Source organism: Chiloscyllium punctatum, chromosome 17, assembly GCF_047496795.1.
Source record: "Chiloscyllium punctatum isolate Juve2018m chromosome 17, sChiPun1.3, whole genome shotgun sequence".
NCBI lineage: Eukaryota > Metazoa > Chordata > Chondrichthyes > Orectolobiformes > Hemiscylliidae > Chiloscyllium > Chiloscyllium punctatum.
Window position 1 is genome coordinate 63,443,561 of NC_092755.1, and position 14,888 is coordinate 63,458,448.

At 39.1% G+C, this 14,888-nt stretch overlaps 1 protein-coding gene across 4 annotated transcripts in view; it reads right to left on the reverse strand.

Moving 5' to 3' along the window:
* fbxw8 (F-box and WD repeat domain containing 8) overlaps positions 1–14,888 on the reverse strand; it is a 168,184-nt gene that overhangs the window by 139,525 nt on the left and 13,771 nt on the right. For all 4 annotated transcript variants that reach the window (XM_072587321.1, XM_072587320.1, XM_072587322.1 and 1 more), the window contains one exon: positions 3,646–3,734. In XM_072587321.1, coding sequence (XP_072443422.1) covers positions 3,646–3,734 — 89 coding nt within the window. The remainder of the gene's footprint in view (positions 1–3,645; positions 3,735–14,888) is intronic.

Genomic DNA, 14,888 nt, shown 5'->3' on the forward strand with positions numbered 1-14,888 from the left:
GAATCACTTTGAGAAGCACAACAGGAAGGCAGAATATTGGGTCAATAGGAATATTCTTGGTAGTGTGGATATGCAGAGGGATCTTGGAGTCCATTACATAGATCCCCGAAAGTTGCCACCCAGGTTGAGAAGTGCTGATAAGAAGGCATACGCTGTGTTATGTTTTATTGGTAGAGGGATTGAGTTCCAGACCTGTGATGCCATACTGCAAATAAACAAAATGCTAGTGCGGCTGTACTTGGAATATTGTGTACAGTTGTGGTCGCCCATAACAGGAAGGATGTGGAAGCATTGGAAAAAGGTGATGAGGAGATTTACCACGATGTTGCCTGGTCTGGAGGGAAGGTTTTATGATGAAAGGCTGAGAAACATGGGTCTGTTCTCATTGGAAAGAAGAAGGCTAAGAGGGGATTTGATCGTGACATACAAGACAATCAGAGGATTAGATAAGGTGGACAGTGAAAACCTTTTTTCTTAGGATGATGACATCAGCTTGTACGAGGGGGCATAGGTACAAATTGAGGAGTGATAGATTTAAGGCAGGTTCTTTACTCAGAGTGATAAGGGTGTGGAATGGCCTGCCAATGTAGTTAACTCAGCAACATTAGGAAGATTTAAACAATCCTTGGATAAGTACATGGATGATGATGGGATAGAGTAGGGGGATGGGCTTAGGTTAGTTTACAGGTCGGCGCAACATCTAGGGCCTTAGGGCCTTTTCTGCACTGTATTGTTCTATGTTCTAAGTAAACCAACCAAAATCAACACCCAGAACAAAAGACACTAACACCTACTACTCGCTGCCTTCGAGCCCCGCAATCCTAATTCCAAAATCGGAAGTATAGAACAAACCCCAATCTGTTATGGACCAGACCAGACTCCCTCAAAACATTTCAAGAAAGTAGCCCAGAGCCTAACTTCGCCAGTTGATTTAAGCAGGTGTAAATTGGATATTCCAGGAGTGACACAGCTGGTCAAGCCACTTATTTTCAAACAAAGCAGAATTTATTTACAGGATTACCAATGAAACACAAACAAAAAAGAGAACAGAATATAGAATAAGTTAAACTATCCGAAAACCCAATTTAATGGTGCTGTTCCAAATACTTGCAACAATCCCCATAAACACCCCTTGGCAAAATAAGGTAAAATCAAACATAAGTCTTACACAAGAGAGAGATGGCGCTGGGATTCAGCATGAAAGACCTTCTTCCATATAGCTGCTTCTTGGACCAGTAGCCTCAAACTGACTGCCTGCTTTTAGTGAACAGCCAGACTCTAAAAGACCAAACCGAAGAAAAACTGGCCACTTCCCATTTGTCATTCAAGTTTTTAAAAAAACACTTGTAAGACATTTTTCCTGAGGCAGCATCTGTTAGCTATAATCAAACTGGCCCTAAAACCCTTCAGATCTAGACTTTACAGAATCACTGCTTTTATGACCTCTCTGAAAGAAAAAGCCAAGGACAGCATAACTTTGTTAAAGGAGCAGCAGCATCACAAGGGATTGAGTTTAAAAGCAGAAAAGTCATGTTGTAGCTGTATGGAATATTGGTGAGGCTACACCTGGAATACTGCATGCAGTTTTGGTCTCCTTACTTGAGCAAGGATATACTGGCACTACAAGGGGCGCAGAGGAAGTTCATTAGATTGGTTCCAGAGTTGAGGGGGTTGGCTTATGAGGAGACACTGAGTAGACTGGAATTATATTCATTGGAATTTAGAAGAATGAGGGGGAATCTTATAGAAACACATAAAATTACGAAGGGAATAGATAAAATAGAAGTAGAGAGAATGTTTTCACTGGCGGGTGAAACTTGGAGAAGAGGGCATAGCCTCAAAATTAGGAGCAGCTCATTTAGAACTGAATTGAGAAGAAACTTCTTCACCCAGAAGGTGATGTAGTTGAATGTTCTTAAAGCAAAGATCGATACTTTTTAAAAATAGTAAAGGAATTAAGGGTATTGTGTGCGGGAGGGTAAATGGAGCGGAGACCACGAATAGATCAGCCATACCCTTATTGAATGGTGCCTCAAAGGGCCAGGTGGCCTACTCCTTGTTCTTATGTAGGGATAATTTCTAATGTGGCTCCATCAAAAAAGTCTTAGATAGCCATTCAGTAGTGTGTATCATGAATTATGCCAGACAATATGACCTTGAGCTTTAGGTAATACTCCATAATGAAGCCCTGACTTAAATACAAAAGTAGGCTGTGTAATGCAGAGCAAAAGGGGGAATAATTGACAGTAACTCAAAATGTTGTGCCATATTTTGTGGCCTAATTCTGTTTACGCTTTAGGGACTCTCCACCAACATGACACACATATCTGGAGAGAAATCAGAGTTAATGTTTTGGGTCCAGTGATCCTTCATGTTAACTACCATGGCTGACCCATCTAGCCTGCACAACCCTGAATAACATGGAATTTAGCTTGGCCGATCCACCTAACCTGCACATTTTTACTGAGGGATTAAACAGAAAGAAAGCCACACAGATGCAAGGTGAACGTGCAAACTCCACACAGACAGTCACCCAAGGCTGGAATCGAATCGAGGCAGAATTGCTAACTACTGAGCCACCAGTTAACTAATTTCAATCCCTCATTACGTAAATAACTTTTATCTGTACATCAATCCTGGTGAAATACTAAGAACCAATTTGTTAATATGTAGCTAATCAGAGAAAACCTCATGTCCTGCAATTCACAGTACTTTAAATATACGTAGGACCAAAATATCAATGTGTTACTTATGGCTTAAAAATAGCCCACTTGCCTATGAGTCAGAAGGCCATGGGCTCAAATTCCAGAGGCTTAAGCACTTGGTACTTCACTGCAATACTGAAGCATGTTACATCATCACGGGGTCATCGTCTGGATTACCTGTCTCACAGATGGATCTAAAAGATTTCATGACAGTATTTTGAAGAAGGACATGAAAATGTCCCCAGTGTCCTTGGCAACATTTATCCCTCAAACAGCATTACAAAGAACAGATCTCATCATTTTAATATTACTATTTGGAGGTATTACTGCTAGTCCCAAATTGGTGCTGTGTTGCCTACATTATAACAGTCACTACATTTCAAAAGTTGGTTGTAAAGTACTTTGGGACATCCCAAGTGGTACATTTCAGATAGCCATGGGGCACAGGAGAACTGAATCTTTATGCATTTTGAAACGCTCATTTACAAAGATACAAATTACAAACATGCATTGCAAACTCAAACCTGCAGTTTTAGTAAGCTACTCTAAGAAGCAATAGGAACTCAAATTAATCTCTAGTTAATGCCCACCATTTCCATAATCACATCATGCTGGAAAAACAAAACATTTCAAGAGTCATGCAACACCCAAAACAGACAACATACAAGGAATACACTTTGCAGCAGCATCCACTGGCAAGAATAAACCTCACTGAAAACGGAATAAAATTATTCACATTAAACTCTACATAGACCTCATAAAAACACTTTCAAATAATTGCAATTCAAGATATTCTTAAACTCATGCAGTTATCTGATGCATTCATTAGATTGTACCTTTCAGTCCTCCCAGATATGCATTATTCTTTATCAAGAATTTAATTGCTCTGCAACATTGTTAAAAATCACCAAGTACTAAAATATTTTAAATGTTTTCTTACCCAGAAACTACCAATCCATTGCATGAGTGTGCCTCACATAATATTCCTCCCTCATCATACTGCAACTGGCTTGCAGCTCCAATACGGTTCTGTTGGAAATAAAAGACCTGATAGAACATCAAATAAAGCATTCTGAATGCTACATATTCAAATATCATGCACAAAACAATTCCTGGACATGATATTTAGTGAAAATTGTCAAAATAAAGCTGCCAGTGGTGTGCAAATGTATTCCATAGAAGACTATTGTAGCTTTCTAGAGACAATATAAAATAGAGTTTGAGTGTGCTAATGTATAACAACCAGCCAAATGTTAATAAGTATGCACTGACTTGATCAATGTTGACAATTTACAAGTGTCACTAACATACAAGTCTGCCTTAGGAAACTTTGCAGGACAGAAAGAGAATAGGACACAGAACTGCGTGGGAAGAAACTTGGGCAGGGAGAAAAAAAAACTGCTACAGAAATATTTAAAGGAGTTTGAAGATGAAATCAAAGATGCTTTTGAAAGTAACATTAGTAGTTAATGTCAAAACGGACCAAAAAGTCAAACTCTGATGGTGACAATGGAAAGAACAAAAAGATCTGTACACTATTCCAGAGTCAAACGCCTGGTGTATTTTGAGCATATGGCCAGTGAAGGATGCTCTTTGGTTTACCCGAAACCTGCTGGTCTTCCAGATCAAGGGGATGACCTTGACTGAGTGTTGCAGACTGGCATATTCCAAAGTCTAGGACTACTTGCTGAGGGACACACTAACACTAGAGGCAGCTGCCACCAAGGCACAGTTGGGAAAGCTGCCGAAGTTAAACGTGGGTCCATTCAGTTATTGGACTCTCCCGATGCCTCAAATATATGTAAATATTGTCTTGTACAAGTAAGAGATGTGTTTTGTTTGCTTGTTAGATAGAGTCAAACTCCAATGTTAGTTTGTTTCTTCATATGATATTGTACAGAATAACTGCTTCAGTGATTATGTATATAAAAGAAACTTTATGAATTAGGTACATTTTTGAAATTTAAAAGAATAGATGGAAATTTTGCAGATAAAGTGAAATGAGATTTGAGAGAGGTTTGAGAATAAGAATGAGCTCCCTAAAATTAATTTGTGGGGCCAAAAGAAATCAGAGAAATTTAACAGACTATTTGAATCATTGACAAAATAAAGTCACCAGTGATAATCCAGGCACAAAGGAAATGGCCAACAAACATTTGCCAGTATTGAGCTGTGAAAGATTTTATCTAAATGTGTCTTGTGTGATGAAGACTGTGTGATTTATTTATAGACACTATATTTAATATTATTTATTACAAATCTGAGTTTTTTACTTTTGAGTTAGTAACATTTGGGTTTCCTGTGACTCTGAAGTGATTAATTAGTTTGTAAGTATTTCTGTAGCCATAGTGATTTCTTTTTAAATAGATTTTTAGAATTAATAGGCTTTTAGCACTGAATTGGATAAACATGTTCCAATTTAGAAAATCAGGAGAGTTTTTTTAAGCTTAAGGGTAACACACATAGCTTAGAGCTTTTTTTGTTTTACTTTGGAGTTTAAAGTAGTCTTGTACAGCACTTTGATGAAAATGCTTATATAAACCAGTTCTCCTCAGAAGGGAAGGGTATAGTGAAATTAGATTAAGAGTAAAGAATTATGATGTAGTAGGCATCACAGAGACTTGGTTACAGGGGGGTCAGGACTGGCAGTTAAACCTCCATGGTTTTTCAACTTATCGAAAAGACAGAGAGGTGGGCAGAGGGGGTGGGGTTGTCTTGTTAATTAAGAACAAAATTAAATCTATGGTATTGAATGACATAGCGTCGGATGATGTGGTGTGGAAGATGTAGCGTCGGATGATGTAGCGTCAGATGATGTGGAGTCTGTGTGGGTGGAATTGAGGAACCACAAAGGCAAAAAAACCATAATTGGAGTTGTGTATAGACCTCCTAACAGTGGTCAGGACCAGGGACGCAACATGTACCGGGAGATAGAGAAGGCATGTCAGAAAGGCAAGGTTACATTGATCATGGGAGACTTCAATATGCAGGTGGACTGGGTAAATAATGTTGCTAGTGGATCTAAAGAAAGGGAATTCATGGAATGCTTACAGGATGGCTTTTTGGAACAGCTTGTCATGGAGCCCACAAGAGAGCAGGCTATTCTGGACCTAGTGCTTTGCAATGAACCAGACTCTATAAAAGATCTTCAAGTAAGGGAACCCTTGGGAAGTAGCGACCATAATATGGTAGAGTTCAGTCTGGAGTTTGAAAGGGAGAAGGCAAAATCGGATGTAATGGTGTTACAGTTGAATAAAGGTAATTATGAGGGCATGAGAGAGGAACTGACTAAAATAAGACTGGAAGCAGAGGCTAACTGGGAAGACAGTAGAGCAAAAATGGCAGGAGTTTGTAGGTATAATTGAGGACACTGTACAGAGGTTCATTCCCAAGAAAAGAAAGATTAACCGGGGAGGGATTAGACAACCTTGGCTGACAAAGGAAGTCAGGAAATGTATTAAAGAAAAAGAGAGATCCTATAAAGTGGCTAAGAACAGTGGGAAATCAGAAGATTGGGAAGGATACAAAAGCAAACAGAGGATAACAAAGAGTGTAATAAGAAATGAGAGGATCAAATATGAAGGTAGGCTAACCAGTAATATTAGAAATAATAGTAAAAGTTGCTTTCAGTACATAAGAAACAAACGACAGGCAAAAGTAGACATTGGGCCACTTCAAACTGATGCAGGAAGCCTAGTGATGGGAGATAAGGAAATAGCAGGAGAACTTAACAAGTACTTTGCGTCAGTTTTCACAGTGGAAGACATGAGTAATATCCCAACAATTAAAGGGTGTCACTGGGCTGAGTTGAGTATGGTTGCCATTACGAAAGAGAGAGTGCTAGAAAAGTTAAAAAGTCTTAAAATTGATAAATCTCCTGGCCCCGATGGGATACACCCTAGAGTTCTGAGAAAGGTGGCTGAGGAAATAGCAGAGGCATTGGTTGAGATCTTTCAAGAGTCACTGGAGTCAGGAAAAGTCCTGGATGATTGGAAGATGGCTGTTGTAACCCCCTTGTTCAAGAAAGGATCAAGGCAAAAGATGGAAAATTATAGGCCAATCAGTTTAACCTCGGTTGTTGGTAAAATTCTAGAATCCATCATTAAGGATGAGGTTTCTAAATTCTTGGAAGAGCAGAGTCTGATTAGAACAAGTCAACATGGATTTAGTAAAGGGAGGTCATGCCTGACAAACCTGTTGGAATTTTTTGAAGAGGTAACAAGTAGGTTAGACCAGGGAAACCCAGTGGATGTGGTCTATCTGGACTTTCAAAAGGCCTTTGATAAGGTGCCACACGGGAGGCTGCTGAGCAAGGTGAGGGCCCATGGTGTTCGAGGTGAGCTGCTGGGATGGATTGAGGATTGGCTGTCTAACAGAAGGCAGAGAGTTGGGAGAAAAAGGTTCTTTTTCAGAATGGCAGCCGGTGACGAGCGGTGTCCCGCAGGGTTCGGTGCTGGGGCCACAGCTGTTCGCATTATATATTAATGATTTGGATGAGGGAACCGGGGGCATTCTAGCGAAGTTTGCCGATGATACAAAGTTAGGTGGACAGGCAGGTAGTACTGAGGAAGTGGGGAGGCTACAGAAGGATCTAGACAGGTTGGGAGAGTGGTCCAGGAAATGGCTGATGGAATTTAACGTGAGCAAGTGTGAGGTCTTGCACTTTGGCAAAAAGAATAAAAGCATGGACTACTTTCTAAATGGTGAGAAAATTAATAAAGCCAAAGCACAAAGGGATCTGGGAGTGCTAGTCGAGGATTCTCTAAAGGTAAACATGCAGGTTGAGTCTGTGATTAAGAAAGCGAATGCAATGTTGTCTCTTATCTCAAGAGGGTTGGAATACAAAAGCAGAAATATACTACTAAGACTTTATAAAGCTCTGGTTAGGCCCCATTTGGAGTACTGTGTCCAGTTTTGGTCCCCACACCTCAGGAAGGACATACTGGCACTGGAACGTGTCCAGCGGAGATTCACACGGATGATCCCTGGAATGACAGGTCTAGCATATGAGGAACGGCTGAGGATACTGGGATTGTATTCGTTGGAGTTTAGAAGATTGAGGGGAGACTTAATAGAGATGTACAAAATAATACATGGCTTGGAAAAGGTGGATGCTAGGAAATTGTTTCCGTTAGACGAGGAGACTAGGACCCGTGGACACAGCCTTAGAATTAGAGGGGGTCATTTCAGAACAGAAATGCGGAGACATTTCTTCAGCCAGAGAGTGGTGGGCCTGTGGAATTCATTGCCACGGAGTGCAGTGGAAGCCGGGACGCTAAATGTCTTCGAGGCCGAGATTGATAGGTTCTTGTTGTCTAGAGGAATTAAGGGCTACGGGGAGAACGCTGGTAAGTGGAGCTGAAATGCGCATTAGCCATGATTGAATGGCGGAGTGGACTCGATGGGCTGAATGGCCTTACTTCCACTCCTATGTCTTATGGTCTTAATAGTACCAGGAAGTATTGAGATAAAACCATGAAGGTGTTACCTAAAGCCGAGTAATGTTAAGTTCCAGAAAAAAAAAATGTTATCTATAGTTCCAGTCTATACATTACTTGTCACTTAAATATTGTGGCACTATGAGACAGAGACTCTGTTGTAAGTACTGTATGAGTGTGAATTTGGGTACCGTGCCAAACATAAGTTTCAGGTACAATACAAAAATTGTTGCTTTTCTTTTTAGTTTCAAAAAATTTGATTTGTGATTAACAGAATTATATTTTTACTGTATTCTCAAAAATATTTAAATTTGCATTTTAGGTAGACAGTTTGGTTTATACTCTTACCTTCATTTATTGTTAGTAAACTTCTCTTTTATTGTTAAAGCAAAATCTGTAGCAGTGTGTGCTTATGTTTCAGCAAGAAGTTACTTTGTTCAAACCAAACAAAAACAACACAATAAAAAATGATTTATCAAGCCAGGTTTTCAGTTTGAGATATGACTTGTCCAGTAATAACATCAGCTAGATCATAATAATATTTGCTGCCGGACAAATTGTCAGAGCGTACAACATAATGCTTGAATGGCAGAGTTGAAGAGTTAGATTTCATCAATGCACATGTAGATATTGAGTTAAGTTTGAAGATGACATTTCCAAAATGATAGCACATTGATGATGAACAGCATGTGTCAGGATTTGGAATCTTTGGTATTTATGGTTGGCACAACAAAAGAAACTATTTCAAGACATGCAATATTTGCTCAGACAGGTGGGAGTAAAATCACAAATGCACTCCAGAGGTGGACAGTCAAAGAGAGGCAATGGTACAGTCAGCTATGAGGAAGGCAATAACAATTCAAGGAGAATCAGATCAGTCACACATGCCACTGGTAAGGCGGCAGTTGAATGCAACTTCGTAATCAAAAAGGATACCACATAAGTTACAAATAGAGGGAAGAGTGGTGAAGGCTGAACTTTAAGAAGTTATAATATACTGGTAGCTCTGATAAAGATAGAAATGATATCCAAGGATGAGGAAAAGATTTAAAAGTATTATTAAACATGAGACCAAGATTTGGAGATTAATCAGTTGAGTGCATTTTTTAGCCTCTTTATCATTCCAAAACTTTAATATGCAAGTTTCTGAAGCCAGGTAGTAACATCAGAGCATTGGGGTAATTGGCAAGCAAGAATTCCCTGTGGTTCATAGAACCCTGACAAAATACACTTGTACAAGTTTGGGAAAATCATTCAGGCCACTTCAAGACTCTAATGCCTGGTTCAATAGTGGAGTTAGCTAAGGACATTGAGCAGATTGCCTGCCTTTTTGTGATTAATTAAGAACAACAATAGGTCAGTCAGCCTTTTGAGCCTGTTCCGTCATTTGCTAAAATGGTGGCTGCTCTGAATACTCATATTCCCATCTCACCCTTTCACTCCCTGGCTTATCAAAAACTATCCTGCCCCCCTCGCACCCCCCCCCCCCCCAAATATTCAGATTCTGCTTCCAGCACCTTTTGAAGAAGAGAATTCCAAGGATTCACAACCTTCTGTGAGAAAACATCTTTCATTATCTGTCTTAAATAGGCAGTTCCTTATTTTTGATTTATTTTAAAATGGGATCCAGTGAGAGACAAAACAGAAATTGCTGGGATGCAAAATTCCCTGTCTCGTCAGACCCAACATATTTTTGTTCAAACATATCTCTGTAATTGAAAAAGCTACAATCATATTCATTCCTTTTATCTTCAGTAATAACGATTTACTTCAAAGTACAGAACTGTGCAACAATAGGTTATCAGAGAGTCACAGAAATGTACAACATGGAAACAGACCCTCCGGTCCAATCCGTCCATGCCGACCAGATATCCCAACCCAATATAATCCCATCTGCCACAACCCGGCCCATATCCTTTCTGTTCATATACCCATCCAGATGTTGCGATCATTCTTGCCTCCAACACATCCTCTGGCAGCTCATTCCATATGTGTACCAACCTCTGCATGAAAACGTTGCTCCTTCGGTCTCTTTTATATCTTTCCCCTCTCGCCCTAAACCTATGCCCTCTAGTTCTGGACTCCCCAACCCCAGGGAAAAGACTTTGTCTATTTACCCTATCCATGCCCCTCATGATTTTGTAAACCTCTATAAAGGTCACCCCGCAGCCTCCAACGCTCTGGGAAAACAGACCCAGCCTATTCAGCCTCTCCCTACAGCTCAAATCCTCCAACCCTGGCAATATCCTTGTAAGTCTTTTCTGAACCCTTTCAAGTTTCACAACATCTTTCCGATAGGAATGGAAAACACAGAATTGCACGCAATACTCCAACAGTAGCCTAACCAATGTCCTGTACAGCTGCAACATGACCTCCCAACTCCTGTACTCAATAATCTGACCAATAAAGGAAAGCATACCAAACGCCTTCTTCACTATCCTATCTACATGCGACTTTACTTTCAAGGAGCTATGAACCTGCACTCCATGGTCTCTTTGTTCAGCAACACTCCCTAGGACCTTACCATTAAGTGTATAAGTCCTACTAAGATTTGCTTTCCCAAAATGCAGCACCTCACATTTATCTGAATTCAACTCCATCTGCCACTTCTCAGCCCACTGGCCCATCTGATCAAGATCCTGTTGATGTCATCTGAAGGTGTCATCTGCAAACTTACTAACTATACCTCTTATGCTCGCATCCAAATCATTTAACCAGATAAATTTATTCCCAGTCATTATTCCAGTTTTATCCCCAACCAATGAGATAAACTAAGTTTGACATCTCATGCACACAAAGTAAACCACTCACCATTCATACCAAACCTAAATCACATCAATTTGTAGAAACAAAGGACACATTCAAATGTTCTTACAACTTATAATTCTTTTTCTCATCATAAAAAAGAAAACATTTCAATACTTCTGCGATTTTCAAAGAAAAAGAGTACTGGCTTGCCTACAAGTGTCTTATCCAAGTCGATCAGCTCAAACAGAAGAGGTTTTTTTTGGCTCCAAACCTTTTGGAAGGCTTGGAGCAGATTTTAACAATACTGACAAACGCAATCTATACATGTTGCTATCACTAGCACAAATGTGAGCTACATGCAGGACGGCAACGAAAGGAACCAACACCAACTTTACTTTCCTGATCAGTATATATTCATCGAAATGTCCCATTGTCTTTCAGTTGAGGAAGGGTCACTGGGACCCGAAACATTAACTTTGATTTCTCTTCGCAGGTGCTGCCAACTGCTAACCTTTTTCCAGCAACTTCTGTTTTTGTTTCTGATTTAGAGCATCCACACCTTTTTCCATTTTTATTCCTCATAGTTCTGGGCTGACTGAAAAGTGGAGACATCCTTTCAACATACATCTTGTTAAGACTATTCAGGATCCATTGCAATCAAGTCACCCCTAACTCTTAAACTTCTGTGAAAGTGTGCCCAGTCTGTCCAAACCATTCTCACAATAGAATTTACTCATTCCAGGTATCAAATGAATAAACCTCCTCTGAAACTATTCCAGCATTTTCCAAGAATTAGAACAGTTCAAAAATATATACTTGTTCTGCTCCCTTCTGTTGTTCACACCAGTGAATGCTCCAAGACCATCCAAAACTGACAATCAGAACTGTGTAAGCAAAGTGTTTAACAAGAAGAATTAAATAAAACAAGAAAGAAAGGAAATATTATTTTAAAATAATTATGATTATACAAACCACTAAAACCATACTTCCAGTAGTTTGTCTGCAAAAATGAAACACCCAACTTTCAATTCTTCTACTACCACCATGTTCCCTGGCCAACATCTCTGTTTCAGGCATTCTGCTGCCTTTTTTCCAAGCAAAGATCAGCCCAAGTTGGAAAAAACAGCATTTAATTTTCTGCTTGAGGACCCTGGAGCTTTCAGAACTCAAGTTCAATAATCTTAGTGCCTGAGCACCTTGTCCCATGTCCTTTACCCATCCCCACACCACAGGTCCCCATTAGCAGTTATTGATTCTCCCAGGCTGACCATTACCCATTCCATTGTCTGCCCAACTGCTGTGTTACTTCTCTTTCGCTGGGCGCCATCATCATCTATTGTTTACTCCTTCCCCTCACCTCCATCTTATACCTTGTTTCTTGGCTACAAATCGGTTCTGAAGGTGGTTAACCCATTGGACTTGAAATTAACTCTGTTTCTCTTTCTACAGATGCTGCCAGACCTGCTGAGTTTCTCCAGCAATTTCTGTTTGTGCTCCTGTAGTTTTATTTGAAAAAATAGCATCTAGATAATATGTCAGTTCTGAGGTATCACTCTAAGTCAGATAAATCCATTACTTGTAATCTGTTGATACTACAAAAAAAAGTGGAAATACGAATACAAGAGTATCAAATTACAAACTTGCTTCAAAATTAATAAATAAAATTAAGTTTCTAACATAATGTAAAACAATTATATCAAGATAACGTCAATACAAAATTATCAACAGGTACAAGCATGACCGATAGGTTACACATTAATCATTTTAAAGAGAAAGAGTTAATCTGCCTTCGAGGATTAATTATCCAGAAAATTGAGCAATCAGCAATCTACTTTTTTAAACAATGGAACACATTACTTTATAGTACAATCTTATTATCTGTACATAGAAAAGCAAATTATAAACTGAGAACAGTCATGAATATTTTGATTAAAAAATCCAAAGTGAATAAGTACAAAACACCAGCAAAGTCAAAGAGAGAAAACAAAGTTAATCAAGAAATTATAATCAAGTATAGATGATGCAATTCCATGTGTCTTAACAAACGGTTAAAGTATCATTCTTCACTTGAATTTTTTTTTATACCAAGTTACATTATATTGTTTCGACATACAAACTAAATTTTGATATACAATGGTATTTAAGAAAATTATACTTAAACTGTACTATTACAGGGAATTCTTAAATCCAATAAATGGAAAATTGAATAAAATATTCAAACAAAATAAACCAATAATTGGTTTGTGATAGTTTATTCATCGTACTGCAGCTGTTATTTGTATTTGTATTTGTAATTTCAAATAGATGGTTATAAAGTGAACTTCGTGATTTCTGAACATGTTTCAATATAATGCTCTGTGACACAAGTGCTGGGTATCTGCAACAGTGAATCCAACCATCTCCTCTCGATATTCAATGGCACTACTATTACTGAATCACCCATTACCAACATCTTGGGGGATATTACTGACAGAAACTGAACTGGATTTGACATTTAAATGCATTGGCCACAAAAGCAAATCAGAAACTGGAGATTCAGGCACGTAACTCAACTCCTGTTTTTCCAAACCTTGTCCTCCATCTACAAGTAGCAAGTCAGCATTGTGATGCAATACTTTCTATTTGGATCAGTGCACTTCCAACAGCATTCAAGAAGCCAACTCCATGCAGGACAAGACAGTCTGTTTGATTATCACCCCATCTACCAACTTGAACTTTCACTTCCTCTACCACTGAAGCACAGTGACAGCAACGTGCAATATTGATAAGATGCCTTGCAATAACTCATTGGTTCCTTCAGCAACTTAAAAACTCAACAGCCTATTACTTCTGGAAGTAACTTCATATGCAGAGAACACTACCACCTGCAAGCTCCCCTTCAAGCCATGCACCATCCTAACTTGGAATTGTATTACAGATTCACCACTGTCTGCTGCTTTTAGGGTAAATAAGAATTTACTTCGAATAAAAACAAACAGGAGGAACATAAGATAAATATCTTATCTAAATGGTGAGAAGTTACAGTACTCTGAGACACAGTGATCTATGCATCCCACAGTATGAATCTCCTAAGGTTAGTATGCAGGTATTGTAAGTAATCATGAAAGCTAATAGAATGTTATGTTTTATTGTGAGGGAAATTTAATGCAAGAATAGAGAGGTTATGCTTCAATTACACAGGATATCAATCAAACCACTTCTGGAATACTGTGTACAGTCCAGATATTTACAGAAGGATATTAATATGCTGAAAGCAATTCAGAGATGGTAACACATGAAAATGCCTTGAGGAAAGGCTAGGCTGGCTAAGCCTGTAGCTTCCGATTTGAGAAGAATCAAAGGTCACTTAATTGAAACGCATACAATCTTGAGGGACTTGACGGGATGGGTGTTGAAAGGAAATTTCCTCTTGTGATAGAATTTAGGTCATAGTTTCAAACTATGTGGGTTGCCCATTTGATAGATGAGGAAAAAACATTTCTGTCAGAGGGTGAGCCTTTGAAATTCTCCTCCTTAAAAAGGAAGAAGGTGTAGAATCTTTACATATTTTTAAGGTAGAGGCAGACAGATCCTTACTGAAAACAATAAATGCTGGAGATCACAACAGGTCAGACAGCATCCATGAAGAGAGAGCAAGCTAACGTTTCAAGTCTAGATGACTCTTCATTAGAGCTGAAGTGAAGTAAAGTATGCAGTGCATAGATCCTTGATTAACATGAGGATGAACTGTACAATTGAGATCAGAATCAGATTGGCCATGATGTTTTTGAATGGCGGAGCTGGCTTGAAGGGCTGAGTGGCAAACTCTCGTTCTTTGTTCCAACAGCATTTACTAATGCTTTGGAAAGTTAGATTTAGAGGAGGTGAAGCAGGTCCAATGTTTCAAGATCCAAGGAGTACACTTGAAAACATGGTAAAAAACCAAGACCATCATCCATAAAGAAGCAGGCACGAGCAGACTCTTCATTCTGGTAGTCTTCAGCAGAATACTGCTCCC